At 51.4% G+C, this 15,161-nt stretch overlaps 5 protein-coding genes across 5 annotated transcripts; 4 read left to right on the forward strand and 1 right to left on the reverse strand.

Annotated features, from left to right (window-relative positions):
• Positions 1–1,091: 1,091 nt before the first annotated feature.
• HRK1 (putative serine/threonine protein kinase) lies at positions 1,092–2,531 on the forward strand (the record flags this gene model as incomplete). The annotated part of the gene is made up of 1 exon (XM_019131390.1): positions 1,092–2,531. A coding segment is annotated over one exon (1,440 nt), but the record flags the coding sequence as incomplete, so codon positions are not given.
• A 997-nt stretch (positions 2,532–3,528) lies between these two features.
• Positions 3,529–6,408, forward strand: VPH1 (H(+)-transporting V0 sector ATPase subunit a). The gene has a single exon (XM_019129760.1). The coding sequence runs from the start codon at positions 3,585–3,587 to the stop codon at positions 5,982–5,984; it is 2,400 nt and encodes a 799-aa protein (XP_018983127.1). The 5' UTR covers positions 3,529–3,584; the 3' UTR covers positions 5,985–6,408.
• BABINDRAFT_163187 (uncharacterized protein) lies at positions 6,369–8,020 on the reverse strand. The gene has a single exon (XM_019129761.1). It carries the CDS (start codon positions 7,947–7,949, stop codon positions 6,549–6,551), a length of 1,401 nt encoding a protein of 466 aa, XP_018983128.1. The 5' UTR covers positions 7,950–8,020; the 3' UTR covers positions 6,369–6,548.
• Positions 8,021–8,126: 106 nt separating this feature from the next.
• REV3 (Rev3p) lies at positions 8,127–13,253 on the forward strand (the record flags this gene model as incomplete). The annotated part of the gene is made up of 3 exons (XM_019132480.1): positions 8,127–9,629; positions 9,681–9,839; positions 10,023–13,253. The coding sequence occupies exons 1-3, from the start codon at positions 8,553–8,555 to the stop codon at positions 13,251–13,253; spliced, it is 4,467 nt and encodes a 1,488-aa protein (XP_018983129.1). The 5' UTR covers positions 8,127–8,552.
• Positions 13,254–13,766: 513 nt separating this feature from the next.
• BABINDRAFT_163189 (uncharacterized protein) lies at positions 13,767–14,923 on the forward strand. The gene has a single exon (XM_019129762.1). It carries the CDS (start codon positions 13,853–13,855, stop codon positions 14,816–14,818), a length of 966 nt encoding a protein of 321 aa, XP_018983130.1. The 5' UTR covers positions 13,767–13,852; the 3' UTR covers positions 14,819–14,923.
• Positions 14,924–15,161: the final 238 nt, after the last annotated feature.

The following is a 15,161-nucleotide window of genomic DNA, read 5'->3' on the forward strand; positions in this document are numbered from 1 at the left end:
CCTACAACTTGCAGTTTACAAGGTAAATCCCCCCGGGTGTCGAGGCTGACGTAACGCTGCCTGGGATCTACGTGTATTTCGTACCATTGGCTTTTATTTAACCGGGCGCGGTATGCTATGCAATTTCTGTACAGTACCGCGGAAGAGGGGTTCCGGAACACTAATTGGTGCCGTTCGCAAGTTCCTCTTTTTCCGTGCAGCACTGTGCTCCGTATAGACCTGCAGCTGTGACTGATACCATCTCGGTCTATGATACAAGTCGTCCCCTTCCAGCCAAAAAAAGGAGCAAGCTTTACCAAGTACATAACAACAGATCATTAAATAAGTTGTAAAAGACTTTTAACAGACATATATCATCTTACGGTAAAAGTGCAGCTTTAGACCGCAAGACGAACAGCGCGTGCAGCTCCCCTGAGCGGTTTTATTGGCACTGCCGAACACGTCTAAATATCCTCCGATAGTCCGCCGTTGCGCTGCGTTTCTTTTTGCTTTTCTACACGCGCAGCTCTACTTCGCAACCGCTCTTTTTAGCAACAGCTGTTCGAACAATCGCATCTAATAACCGTTTTTGATCCGGAATTCTCTTGCTGCTCTCAAATAGACCCGATACCCCTTGCCAGTGAACTGATTATATGTTTCTCCCGGTGCACCAAGAAGCGCCCTAGATCGATCAAGACTTTTTCCCAAGCCTTCCAAAGCAGCACCATCGCTTGCATAGTTAAACCCCAGTTAGATTTTTCTTTACCGGTTTAAACCTACGCTTGCTAAAGAACGCCATCTGCAAAGCAATTGCCACTTGCACTAATTTGTTGTTGGCTCAGTCCTCATCCGCCTTTGCCGTTGAGAGCACCCCACGTTAACAAGTTTGCATTCCTGCCTTTCACACTTGTCTTAGCCGCAAGTACCTTATAACAGATCCCACCATGCCAGAAAGAACGCCCACCACGCTAGGCGAGAAAAGCCACGAAAAGAGCCACCACCGGTTCCACTTCGGCAAAAGTGACAAGGAGAACGCTTCCGCGCCTGGCTACCGCAAAGCTTTCTTGGGGTTCACCATCGGAAAGCACGAGTCCGACGACCTGGGGGCCGCGACGCCACAACACTCCGCGTCGCCGGTTTTGACTAACAGCTCGTCGCACGACCACACGCCGGATCACCATAGCTCGATGATCGAGTTGAAACGCTTCTTTAGGCCATCCAAGAAGACGGCGAACGGCGCCCACAGCCCCAACGGCCCTAGTCGCCTGTCCAGCTCTCAGTCCATCCATCTCCTGCCGCTCCACGGACTCGTAGACACCGGCCATCCTCCCCATGTGGTCGACTCGATGGCGGTACCTAGCGTAGCGCAGTCATCACGGCACCCGAAGGCCGAGCTGCAACCTGAACCGAAGAAGAACGGCTCCCAGGACATTTTCGACGTAGACAACAGTTTGGCGAAGAAGTACGGGAAGATGGGCAAGATTTTGGGGTCTGGAGCCGGTGGGTCCGTCCGTCTCTTGACCCGTGAGAGTGACCACAAGACATTCGCCGTTAAGGAGTTCCGCGCACGCCGCCCTACCGAGGCGTTGAAAGACTACGCTAAGAAGTGCACGGCTGAATTCTGTATTGGCTCTACGTTGCACCACCCGAACATTGTCCAGACGCTTGACATTATCTGCGAGAACGACCGCTACTTTGAAGTGATGGAGTACTGTCCTATCGACTTCTTTGCAGTGGTGATGAGCGGCAAGATGAGCCGCGCCGAGATCAACTGCTGCATGAAGCAGATCTTGGAGGGTTTGAACTACCTACACGGTATGGGCTTGGCCCACCGCGACATGAAGTTGGACAATTGTGTTATCACACGTGAGGGGATCCTCAAGTTGATTGACTTTGGCTCTGCCGTTGTCTTCCGTTATCCCTTTGAAGATCAGTTGGTCAAGGCGAAGGGGGTGGTGGGCTCTGACCCCTACTTGGCCCCAGAGATTTTGAAGTCCGAGCTGGATCGTGGCGCCTATGACCCTCAGCCCGTGGATATCTGGTCCGTGGCCATCATCTATTGCTGCATGACCCTCAGGAGGTTCCCCTGGAAGGCACCGAAACAGTCCGACCAGTCGTTCAAATTGTTTGCCATGGAAGATGATCAACCACATCACTATATCAAGTCCAACGAGCAGCATCGCTTGTTGTTGCAGCAACGCAAGTTGAAATCTGCCATCGATAAAGGGACCGCGGATGAAGCGCTGTGTCTGGTGCTCGGCGAGATTGAGAAGAAGTTGAAGGAGATGGAGATCGAGAAGAAGGAGTTTCGCGAGGCGTACCACGCTCTAAGGGCCAGTCCCGAAGAAGACCACAAACTGGATACCGAGCCCAATGGCAAGAGCCGTTCCAAGACGGTTCGGGGGCCTTACAGACTCATGCGCTTGTTGCCCCACGCCTCCAGACAGATTGTGTCACGCATGTTGCTCTTGGATCCTGTGAAGCGAGCCACGCTTTCAGAGATCTTGGCGGATGACTGGATTAAGAGCATTACTCCGTGCACGATGAACCGTGAAGAAGTCATCCATGCGCCGGGTCATATTCATACTGTGGTAGAGGAAGAGGAATGCCAGGACGAGGCGCCATCTCAATCGTCGTAAGCTATTTATTCATAAGCATTCTTATTACTGTCCTCCATTTCTGCCCTTCACTTCTGCCTTTCATTTCTGCTTTTCATTTCTGCCTTTCATTTCTGTCCCTACATTTCTGCCTCTATTTCTAATCTTTTTCTAATCTTTTATTTCTCCTCAAGTTTGTGCAAATGTTTTTCTGACATCGATATCGCTTTGGTCTAATACACGTAATTTAATACTTCTGATGCTATGAGGCAATCCACTCAGATGTGGACAGATATATCAGGCTTCGTTTCCACCATGGAGATTGGCAATATAGATATCACCTCCCGTTACCAGGGGAAAAAAGTACCCCGGAGTATCTCTGGTAGGGTAGCTATATAGACAATTATTATGCCATGTTTATAGATCAGGTGAGATTGAAATAACCTTAGAGGCAGAGAAATTTTGTCTTTAGTGGCCGGGAGAACCAATATTAATCACATGTCAATAAGCATACACCAAAAAAGAGGTTGGCCCTTAACTAATGCAAAGTACCCGTTGATAACTCACAAACCACCATTCTATAGGCAGAAAATGCCCTTTGGCAAGGTATGGGAGCTTCGACTGGCCGCAAACAATTGTCACTGCCAAATAGCCAAACCCCGTGTATCTACCTCCGTATAAGGGTAGTCTTCCTTAGATATTTTCTACAATCAAATTAAAGCACCAAGAAGGATGAGTATATTTCTACTGGTTTTAATCCCTTTTCCTCGTCTCGTACCGTCTGCCATAACCCCATGGCTGGATATGCGGCAGCCGCTTAATGGCGCTTTCGGTCCCCTGGGTTCTCAAGTTATGGGCACGTGCGCGCCGGGTAACCGGCCCTCACTTGCTCCACCCTTTATCGCGATAGTGCCCAACCGAGAAAAAGTGAGTGACTATCGATAAGGACTAAAAACAACCTTCCTCTACCCCTATACTCACCGCCAATTCGCGATCTAACCCACCAATATGACCGAAAAGGACGAGGCCATCTTCCGCTCGGCGGAAATGTCGCTAGTCCAGTTGTACATCCCCAATGAAATCAGCCGCGACGTGGTGTACACGTTGGGGCAGAGCGGGCTCATCCAGTTCCGCGACCTCAACGCCAAGGTGAACTCGTTCCAGCGCTCGTTTGTTAAAGAAACCCGCCGCTTGGACACCGTTGAGAGACAGCACCGCTATTTCAGCGAGCAATTGCGCGCACACGGTATCGAGCCCGCGAGCTCGCCGTACCAGGACGATGCACGCGCGCAGGCCACACCCAACGACATCGACGAACACGTGCAGAACGCACAGTTGTTGGAGGCGCGCGTTGTGCAGATGATTGATGCCACCGAAGAGTTGCAGAAGAGACAGACGGACCTTCAGCAGTTGCGTTTAGCGATCAATGCCTCCGACACGTTCTTTGCAGACTTTGGCGGCTTGGAGGGTGCGGAAGGCGACACCTCGGAGGCATTGGAGAGCGGCGTGCCGGCTGCCACGCGTGACAACTTTGTCACCGGTGTGGTTGCACGCGAAAAGATCGGCATCTTGCAGCGCATCTTGTGGCGCGCGTTGCGCGGGAACTTGTACTTCAACACGATCGAGATCCGCGAGCCCGTCTTTAACCCCAAAACCAAAAAGTATGTCAATAAGGACGTGTTCATTGTCGTCTCCCATGGAAGTTTGATCATGAGCCGTATCCGCAAGATCGCGGAATCGCTCGACGCGGACCTCTACGCGGTGGATCAGGACGCGGGCTTGCGTCGCGAGGCGCTCACGGAGGTCAACAGCCGCTTAGCCGATCTCACGTATGTGTTGGAAACCACCACCCGCACGCTCAAGACGGAGTTGGCCGCGATCGGGACCGGCTTGCAGACCTGGAGTGAGGATATTGCGAAAGAGAAGGCGATCTTCTCGGCCATGAACTTGTTCAACTACGACGCAAACCGCAAGACGTTGGTCGCGGAGGGCTGGATCGCGCGTGACGCGTTGGGCGACGTGCAGCGCGCGGTGGAGCTCGCGACGGAGCGCGCGGCGTCCCAGATCCCCACGATTGTCAACGTTTTGCAGACGTCGCGTACGCCGCCAACGTTCCACCGTACCAACAAGTTTACCGCCGCCTTCCAGAACATCTGTGACGCGTACGGGATCGCCACCTACCGCGAGGTCAACCCTGGCTTGCCCACCATTGTCACCTTCCCGTTCATGTTTGCCATCATGTTCGGTGACTTGGGACACGGCTTCATTGTCACCTTGGCCGCCTTGTTCCTTGTCATCAATGAAAAGAACATTGGCTTGATGAAGCGCGACGAGATCTTCGACATGGCTTTTTCTGGGAGGTACATCATCTTGCTCATGGGGATTTTCTCCATGTACACCGGCCTTATGTACAACGATCTCTTTTCCAAGTCGATGACGTTGTTCCGGTCCGGCTGGGAGTGGCCAGAAGACTTCAAGGTCGGCCAGACGGTGTTTGGTGAATCCGTCGGGGTGTATTCCTTCGGGTTGGACTCAGCGTGGCATGGCACTGAGAACGCCTTGTTGTTCACTAACTCGTACAAGATGAAGCTTTCTATTTTGATGGGCTACCTCCACATGTCTTACTCCTACATGTTTTCCTTGGTCAACTACCTCTACTTCAAGTCGCCGATCGACTTGTTGGGGAACTTCCTTCCGGGCTTGCTCTTCATGCAGGGTATCTTCGGCTACTTGTCGCTTTCCATTGTGTACAAGTGGACGGTGGACTGGGTTGCTGTGGATAAAAAACCACCAGGTTTGTTGAACATGTTGATTTCGATGTTCTTATCCCCGGGAACCGTCGCCGAGGAGTTGTATCCGCACCAGGCAAAGGTCCAGGTGGTGTTGTTGAGCATTGCTTTGATCTGTGTTCCGTGGTTGTTGCTCTTGAAGCCATTGTACTTGAAGAGACAGTTGGACAGGGAACACCATGCTTTGCCAGGCACCGAAGCCGAGGCGGAAGTCATTGAAGACGACGAGGAGGAACACACCGCGCACGACTTTGGCGACATCATGATCCACCAGGTCATCCACACCATCGAGTTCTGTCTCAACTGTGTGTCACACACTGCGTCGTACTTGCGGTTGTGGGCCTTGTCCTTGGCCCACGCCCAGTTGTCCAGTGTCTTGTGGACCATGACCTTACAAGGCGCCTTTGGTGCGACCGGGGTTCTCGGGTCGGTGAAGGTGGTGCTTTTGTTCGGCATGTGGTTTGTGTTGACCGTGGTGATTTTGGTGATGATGGAGGGCACGTCCGCGATGTTGCACTCCTTGCGTTTGCACTGGGTCGAATCGATGTCGAAGTTCTTTGAGGGTGAGGGGAGGTTGTTTGAGCCGTTTAACTTTAAGGCAATCTTAGCCGAGGTCTAGGGTGGAACAGTAGCCCAACCCCGATACGGACCTGAGACTTGTTTCAAAGAACTGTTAGATTTTACATTGTACTTCATGGCTGGGATGCTTGTCACATATCATTTACTCTTGATGTTTTAGATTTTATCGGAGCCTCAGTCTCAAAGATTGGCTAGTGTGCCAGAGTAGTGATATTGATATCCGACTCTTGGTCGTTGTTGCTCTTCCGGATTACATCACTCTCTGGTTCATATCTCGTACCCGTAACTTTGTCTTTCCATATTGTTTCGATAGACTGGTGACTGCGCCATTGCCTATATGCTTTCTTTCTATTTTCTCTTGGGGATTATTCCCGTTTATCATGCATATTTATATTCAAAAGTCAAATTACGCAGTGTAGCCAGAGATAAGAGTCTGATTATAGCCCATAACTCAATTACTCCAATAATAAATTATTAATGCTGTGTATATAGTTGCTAAGCCGTTTCACATACGCTTAACATCTCACCCTCGATTTTTTTTTTTTTTTTTGCTCCTTACAGCGATTTACATATAGTACAAGTATTACTTATCCAGGAATCTACTCTAATTCCATAACCTCACGGTGTTGTCACCACCACCACTGGCGAAAATACACCGGATGGATTTCGTCAATGCCTCCTCGTCGTCTTTGCTCTCCTCAACGTTGGTCTCGGGGTTGTGGGGTGGAGCCATAGTTATGGCATTCACAAACCCCTCGTGCCCGTTTAATGTCCTCACGCACTTGCCCTTTCGCTCGAGATCCCAGATCTTTATGCTCCTGTCGTCAGACGCGGAAAACAAGAAGCGACCATTGGGATGGACCTGGAGCGCACGCACCCACGATGTGTGGCCCTTGAGCTCGAGGAAACAGGTTGCGCTGGGGTTCGAGGCGGGAAGCGGCGGTCGGTGCGCACGCTCAGTGGGGAGTGGCAAGAGCCACACGCGAATAGTATCGTCACGACCACCCGTCACGGCGTATTTCACCGAGAGCGCCTCATATCCCTCAAGGTCCACAAGCTCACGCGCAACCGCCTGCGCTGCAAGAGGATCTAGGAACTTGTACGCGCTCTTTGGGGCAAACTTACACGTCTCCACCACCTGGTGATGCCCCACGAGCAACGCGAGACCGGTCCCAGACTCACCGTGTGACAACCTAAGACTCTGATCGGCGGACGCGGAGAGCACGTACGCTCCGTTGGGAGAGACGTCTAGCGCGCGCACCCACTCGCTGTGGCCCACAAACGACTTGACACACCAGCCGGAGGTGAGGTCCCAGAGTTTGACAGTCTTGTCGCGTGAACACGAGTACAAATGGTTGGGGTTCGCAGGACTGAACGCGAGTGCGGATACGGAGTGGTCGTGGCCCGATAAGGTGCGGACAAGATTGAAGTCAGCGTCCCATATTTTGATAAAGAGATCCGCAGAACACGTTGCAAATAGCGTCTGCTTTTTGTTGGTGCTCTTGTTGACGCTCTCTCTGGGCGCAAACGCCACCGCGGTGATTGCGCGTGCGTGCGCACGGACGATGCGTTCAGGCTCCGTAGCGTTGAGGAGGTCCCACACCACAAACGTGCCATCCATACCACCACTCACGAGCTGTGGAAGGTATGGGTGCACTGTAACACAGGTTACCGAGTCACGGTGGGCCTTGAGGATCTTGGAGTTGCGGCTGGGGAGCCAGTCCAGCTTGCGCGCGGCCTCACTGGCCATCTGGTGGAGATCATTAGACTCTAGCACAGATGTGAGGTGTTCTACCTGGTTTTCAAGGTCGAGGATCTTCTTCTGAAGTCGGAGCACTGTCGACCACTTCTTCTCGAGGTAGTCGGGGATGATTTTGGTCAAGTCGTCATCGCTCACTGCAAACTGTTCCTGTAACTGTGCTGCAACCGCAGGGAGCACCGGTCGGAGATACTGCACTAATGATTTGTTGAGCTCCTGCCGTTGTCTCTCTGACAAAAATGACATCTGGGATAGTGGGATCTGTAGTGAACTGAAACTAGCATCTTGAAGCGTTTTTGGATCGCTTTCTTGTCCTGCGTGTAGCCGCCGCGAGTCACGTGTGGAGCTGTAGCTTTGTCTGTCCCTATAAAGTGAGAGTATCGGTGAATCCGCCCAGTAACCATCACAGTGGTCCAATGCCTGAAATTTCGGACTTTAACTCTTTCTCAAGGGACGTTTATGAGCATTATTTGATTTATACCGGGGGATTGGCTAGATGTTGGAGATACTATGGGGATCACGTGATAGAACCACAAGACGTATATCTCCCGACCGCCCTTTCTTGAGTTTCACCTAGTTACTCTTTTTATCAACACACAACCATTTCCCGTTCGACTCCCACAATCAAGTATCTACTCATTCGGCATCTGGTGCATTTTCTGAGTTACTGCTTTCTGTATGCAGACTGGATTACACCCAGGATGTCTCACCTTCATGTCAGCCGCACTGACCGTCCCTTCCAACGGCTACATGCAACAGCTTATTTGCGAACCGCCACTTCATCTAAATCGGTACAATCAGCGCTTCCCCCTGATACTCGTTTACCATACTGATGAATGATTGCTATCGATGGATTCCACTGGTAAAAGTCTCGGTCTGGCGCTACTCAAGGTCCAAATCAACGCCTACGACTCGTACCAAGATTATCCGTCGTCCTTCACATACGCCCCAGCGGCTAACGATGAGGAACATGGTTTCACACGGGTGCCTGTGTTGCGCATTTTCGGTGCCTTCCCCACAGGCCATTCGGTTCTTGTGCACGTCCACAATGTATACCCATATTTCTTCATTGAGTACCAGGGACGAAAGGGCGAAACGGCACAACAATGCCGCAACCTCCGCCGCGTGCTCGAGGGCAAGTTGCAGGAGAGTTTCAGGCGCAAAAAAGATGAAGAAAATGAAGACTACAGCGAAGAGCAAGAAACGGGTGATATCCCTCCGGAGAGTTTTAGCTACATCGCCGGGGTGTCTGTGATCCAGGCCACACCGTTTTACGGTTTCCACTCAGCGCCAGCTCTCTTCTACAAGATCCACCTCCTAAACGCTGCCTATGTTGTTCGTTTGTCAAAAATCCTCCAGTCAACGTCGATGCAGCCTTATGAAACACATATTCCGTACACGATGCAGTTCTTGACGGATTTCAACCTCCAGGCGTGTGGCTGGCTCAACTTAGCAAAGTGCTACGTGCGGACTCCGGTGCTTGACGCCAAGGTGTATAATCTGAAGGTTCCCGACAGCACTGGTGAGTCGCTTGGTAAGTATCTCACACAGTTTTTGGGACGCAATGTCTTGAGTCGGGCGTGTTATCCGCGAATGGGCAAGGCGGTAGCGGAAATTGATGTTGACGCTTCGTGGATTTTGAATCGCCACGAAGTTCACGAACAGCCGATGCGGCTCTACGAGAATTTGGTGCCGAAACCGCAGGGGCGTACGAAGCGCATTGCGTCGCTCGAGGAATTGGTGCGCGACATCGATTTCCAGCGCCGACAGCGCGGGATTATCCAGCCGGCTATTGCCACCCCGGTGCATTCCATCCCGGCACAATTCTCCCCCGCGTGGGTTTCCGATGAGGAGCGCGGGCTTTTCGAGTACGCCACAAAGCTTAGTACAGAGTTGCATCGCCAACGGTCGAGCAGCCCGTTGTCGGTGGAAAGCATCACGACGTCGCACCTAGAAATGCTCAACATTCCGTTCAAGCTCGCAGCGATTGGGAATGCACTAAAGAGTGTGGAGATTCCTGACGATGAGTTGGCAGAGTGGACCCCACAAAGCGATTTACATCAGGTGACCTCGTTACAGACTGGGACCGTGATGAATGTATCGAATAAAAAGAGGAAGGAAGGGGATCGAAAAAGGGTGGAACTAAAGGAGGTGACTCTAAAGGAGGAGATTGATATGAGTGCAGAGGAGAGCGATCAAAATGAAGAAAAGGAGAGGGATGGGCAAAATGCAGAGGTGGACTGTGGCGAGGAATGGGGTGAACCACAAGATGATGGGGAAAATTGGGATGAACCACAGGAAAAGGAAGCCCAAGAGAAGGATAACCAAGAGAAAACCAACCAAGAGCAGGAAATTCGAGAAAAGGACGACCAAGAAGAGGTCCTCAGCCCTACAAGGCTAACCAGCTTGGATTCTGATACAAGTTTTGATATGTCAATGCTTCGCCAGTCACAATTTCCCCCTCCAAAGCGGAAATTTTCCCGAGCGTTCCCCGATTCCTTGACCAGCTCGCCTTTATACAAATTACCCCCAACGCAGTGCCGCAATAAATTAGCCAGGGGCTACCTCTCCCATTTCTCCACCATCGGAAAGGTGTACGAGGCAAGCTCCCAACCACCGGACCCAGCGCATATTATGGAAGATTTCGACGAGCACGCTCTCTTGAAGATCGACTACTCCGACCCGTTCTATTCCAACCCCCAGGACCTCCCTCCGCGACCAGTGATCTACTCCGGAAAGAAGTTTGTTTTGAAGTCAAACGACTTGGCCCATATCCCGAAGCTCCATGTCTGTGGGATACCCATGTCCAGCACTATAGCGGACACAGTTAGCGCTCGGATTGCAACCCCCGTGTTTGGCAAAACTTCCTCCTTCTGTCGTTGGGAGTACTGTCCCGAACCGCCAAGCTTCGCCGATGTTTCTGATTTCTTGAAGACGATCAAGCCAGAACGAGGCCTTTTTTCGTCCCAGATCGATGCGTATACGCAGTCCTACAAGCCTGGATTGAGACTGGGCACCACGAAAATTTCGCGGCGGCCAGATGGCTTCTTGCACCTCACTAGCTTCGGGGTGGAGGTTTTTGTGCCCACGCGGGACGGAATGAAGCCGGACCCTGCACGGGATCCCATAAAGATGATCTTCTATCGCTTTGACAATCTGAACCAGTTTGCCATAGACGGGCGGACCGCTGCGGAAGGGGTCTTGGTCTTGGGTGACCACGGAGGAGAAGACAACTATGAGTTGACCCAATACGGTCGTCTATCTAAGCTCACCGGAGTGAGCATCTTGTCGTTTCCAGATGAGGTCGCCATGGTTAACAAGCTCTTGTGGTTGGTACTCCGCTTCGACCCGGATATCCTCACGGGATATGAACTCCATGCTAAGTCATGGGGGTACCTCGTGGATCGTTTCCAGGAGGTGTACGATACTGACATCTGCACTACACTCAGTCGAGTCTCCACGAAGACAAGCGACAAGACGGATGACCGCTGGGGCTATACCCACGCCTCGGCCATCCGAATTACCGGACGCCACATGCTCAACACGTGGCGCCACATACGCGATACGGTGGCATTGACGAGTTACACAATGGAGAACATCGCGTTTCACCTTCTCCTGAAGCGCGTGCCGCTCTACTCCGATATAAAGCTCACCCAAATGTGCTCCAGCTTCCGCGGAAAACTCATGGTCATACGCTACTTCCGACAGCGAGTCGACTTGAACTTCCGCATCATCGAGAACCAGGAGTTGATCACGGGGACCACAGAGCAGGCGCGGTTGATGGGGATGGATTTCTACTCGGTGCTCTACCGTGGGTCGCAGTTTAAGGTGGAGGCATTTTTGACCCGTCTTAGCAAGGCTGGGAATTTTATAATGGTTTCACCGGACAGGTTCCAGGTGCGCCAGCAGAAACCGCTCGAATGCATACCATTGGTCATGGAGCCAGAGTCTGCGTTCTACAAGAGTCCTCTTGTGGTGCTAGACTTCCAGTCGTTGTATCCGTCCATCATGATTGCGTTCAACTATTGTTACAGCACGATGGTTGGTAAACTCCGAGGCTTCAATCCCGTTGAAAATAAGTTGGGTGTAGCCAACGTGCGACTCAAGCCCGGTGCCATTGGTGTGTTGAAGGATGATATCACGATTTCCCCAACAGGAATGATGTTTGTGAGCCAGAAGGTGCGCAAATCCGTGCTCGCCATCATGTTAGACGAGTTGCTAGAAACCCGAGTCATGACCAAGACCACGATGAAGGAGTTGGAGGACGACCAGCAGCTCTGCCGGTTGTACAACTCGCGGCAGTTGGCGCTAAAGTTCATCGCCAACGTCACTTACGGGTACACCTCCGCCAGTTTTTCCGGCCGCATGCCCTGTTCGGACCTCGCCGACAGCATCGTTCAGACTGGTCGTGAGATTTTGTCGCAGTCGATTGACGAGATTGAACGCGGCAACTGGGGGGCAAAGGTGGTTTACGGCGATACCGATTCGCTCTTTGTGTACTTCCCCGGAAAGTCCCGCGACGACGCATTTCGGCTCGGACGCGCCATTGCCAAGCACGTCACCGACTTGTTTCCCAGTCCCATCGAGTTGAAGTTCGAAAAGGTGTACCATCCGTGCGTGTTGCTCACGAAGAAGCGCTACGTGGGGTATGCGTACGAGTGGGAAGACCAAACCGTGCCCATGTTTGATGCCAAGGGAATAGAGACGGTCAGAAGAGACGGAATTCCGGCGCAGGCTAAGATCGTGGAGCATACCCTCCGCCTCTTGTTTGAAACAAAAGACGTTTCATTGGTGAAACAGTACGTCCAAACACAGTTCAACAAGATCTTACTCGACCGCATCTCTGTCCAGGACTTTTGTTTCGCCAAGGAGGTGCGCATCGGTAGGTACAAAAGCGCAGCACACCCCCCGCCCGGCGCCGCCGTGAGCATGACAAAGATGGCGGCAGATGCGAAGGCAGAGCCGCAGTACCGAGAGCGGGTGCCGTACGTGGTGATCAAGGGGCTTCCCAAGGCCACGCTACGGTCACGGTGCATCCTGCCTGAGGAGTTCCTCGCGGATCCCACGCTAACACTTGACAGCCAGTACTACATCACCAAGGTGTTGATCCCGCCGCTTGAACGGATCTTCAACTTGATGGGTGTAGACGTCAAGCTGTGGTTCCGCGAGCTTCCGCGGTCCATCCAGTATACACGCAAACCCAAACGCGGCGCCAAGGGTATCCTCGGCGTGGTCAAGTCGAACGCCTGTGTCTGCTGTGCCCATAGCGTGGACAACCCCGCGTCGCGCTTATGCCGCGCGTGTAAGTTCAACGAGGTACAGACGTTAGCGAGCCTTCAGGCCAGGATATCGGATCTGGACAGCTCCTTGCGACGACTGGCAGTTGTTTGTTACAGCTGTGCAGCATCGAACTATGGGGACTCCGATGGCTATGCGGACTGTACAAGTGCTGACTGTCCGGTTTATTATACCCGAGTAAAGGCATTGAACCGGTCGGAACAGCTCCAGCAGAACGAGGCCCGCACCATCCGTGAAGAGTTCCAGTGGTAGATGGATTTCCCACAGACCTGGAATAAGCGACGGTCAACATTTCATGTGCCTTGATTTTATCGTGATGTGGGTTTATCAAAGGATCACCCATGAATAAAACTCTAAGCTTCTAGAGTTATTGTAACGATGCATTGATTGAAGTTGACCTAGGTGTAATCGTAAGTCAGGATTGTTTGACTTATGAAACAAACATCTGGTGTATGCTTAGTATGTAGCTAAGGTGGATTACAGCGTACCAATCTGTACAAATGCCAACCCTAAGACGCGCGTAGTCAGTGTATTCTGAACCTCGATTATTGCCATGTATTTACCGAATAGGCATGTTTTCCTCCCAAGCAAGATGTTTGTCTTGCTACCTTAGTTTTGTCTATGACTTGAAGACGATAAATAAGCCCACAGAATCTCGGTTTGGTATCCCCTGAAATCACTATTAGAGAACAATCTAAGTAGATTTAAAGGTGCGGTCAACACATGCGCCGTATACACGTAACTTACGTTAGCACCTGCTTGCTCCGAGATTTTCTCAAGCATATGCGTGGCGTGTGTGATCAAGCGGGGCTATCGGATTAGCTCACTTCACAGCGATCCCTCTATTTCCTATGAGTATCTTACCAGGTAACAATAACGATGACGACAAAGACGTCGACCATGTCAGGGACATGAAGAAAAGTTTGGACGACGTCACCCACACCATCCTAAACACCATCAAGGGTGCATCTCTTGTCACGAACGAAATCCTCGACAAGTCAGCAGATGCGTGGGATTTGACCAAGTCGCACGTGAATGACTTGAAGGCATTGGTCACCGACGAGGAGTTGTTCCCGGAGGACTTCGGTAACCTTCCAGGTGCTGTGAGTAACTCCCTTGGCTTCCTCTTTGACAGCGATGACGACAATCTTTCCAAATTTAATAAGGTGCTCACCGACTGGCCAAACTTTCTGCCGTTCAAAAGAAACACCCAAATCATCTCCGATGTGGGTTTATTCTCGTACCCAACGCCGTCCAGCGAGCTCTACGAGTTGTGCAAGGAAAAGAACGGGATGGCCGGGTGGGACCACAACGGGTACTGGAGATGCCTTTTCCCCAAGGCCATTATCCCACCGCAATTCCTCCTTCAGAAAGACCTTCTAACCAAAGAGTACGCTCAGTCATGCTCTAGCACCTCCCATAACGGTGACATCGTGTACGAAACCCCAAACAACGGGAAGTTCTTCACCGGATTCAGCGCCTACATGGACTGGAGCTCCGCCATGCGCAAGGCGCAGAGTGCAGAAAGATTGGAGAAGTTGAAGGAGAAGAAGAAGGAATGGGTCAGCTTGTTGAATGAAAAGACAAGCGAAGCTCCAGCCTTGGAACCTGCCAAGGAAGTTACCTCCACTTGCACCACCACCTCCTTCTACACGACTAAGGACGGCACGGAGAAAAACTACACCAAGATTCGGCAATCGTTCTCTGACGGCACCTCCCAGATCAAGAGGGTTTCTAAGACCAAGCACGCTGGTGATGACCATTTTGAAACCCAGGAGAGCATTACTGAATATCCTAAGACGTCTGGGTGGTTCTAGCATTGTCCTTATTTTGAGCCTATCTCTTGGCTATATGGATATATGGCTTGTGGTTTTATCTATGTACCGTTCACCCTTTTATTGAAAATAAATTTTTAACAGATTTGAAAGTTTATTGTAAACCCCGGTGGGGTCCACACCATTCAAGGTTTATCGTAGGTGGGATCCACACCATTCAAGATTTATCGTAGGTGTGGTATGAATATATGGGAGTGGTTCAGAGTCCTGAATCACTGGCCAATATATTTAGCTGTTTATTTTTTAAACGCAATGTTGATTGGTCTTGAAAGCTTTTTAGGTCGGGATTAGTGCAGTGCACTGGAAAGGTTGTTTCAGGGTATGT

The sequence above is a fragment of the Babjeviella inositovora genome (genome assembly GCF_001661335.1).
Source record: "Babjeviella inositovora NRRL Y-12698 unplaced genomic scaffold BABINscaffold_13, whole genome shotgun sequence".
NCBI classification, from domain to species: Eukaryota; Fungi; Ascomycota; class Pichiomycetes; order Serinales; genus Babjeviella; species Babjeviella inositovora.

Bases quoted from the DNA above. Each gene is read 5' to 3' on its own strand.
- VPH1 (XM_019129760.1), top strand. From the start codon at position 3,585: ATGACCGAAAAGGACGAGGCCATCTTCCGCTCGGCGGAAATGTCGCTA.
- BABINDRAFT_163187 (XM_019129761.1), bottom strand. From the start codon at position 7,949: ATGTCATTTTTGTCAGAGAGACAACGGCAGGAGCTCAACAAATCATTA.
- BABINDRAFT_163189 (XM_019129762.1), top strand. From the start codon at position 13,853: ATGAGTATCTTACCAGGTAACAATAACGATGACGACAAAGACGTCGAC.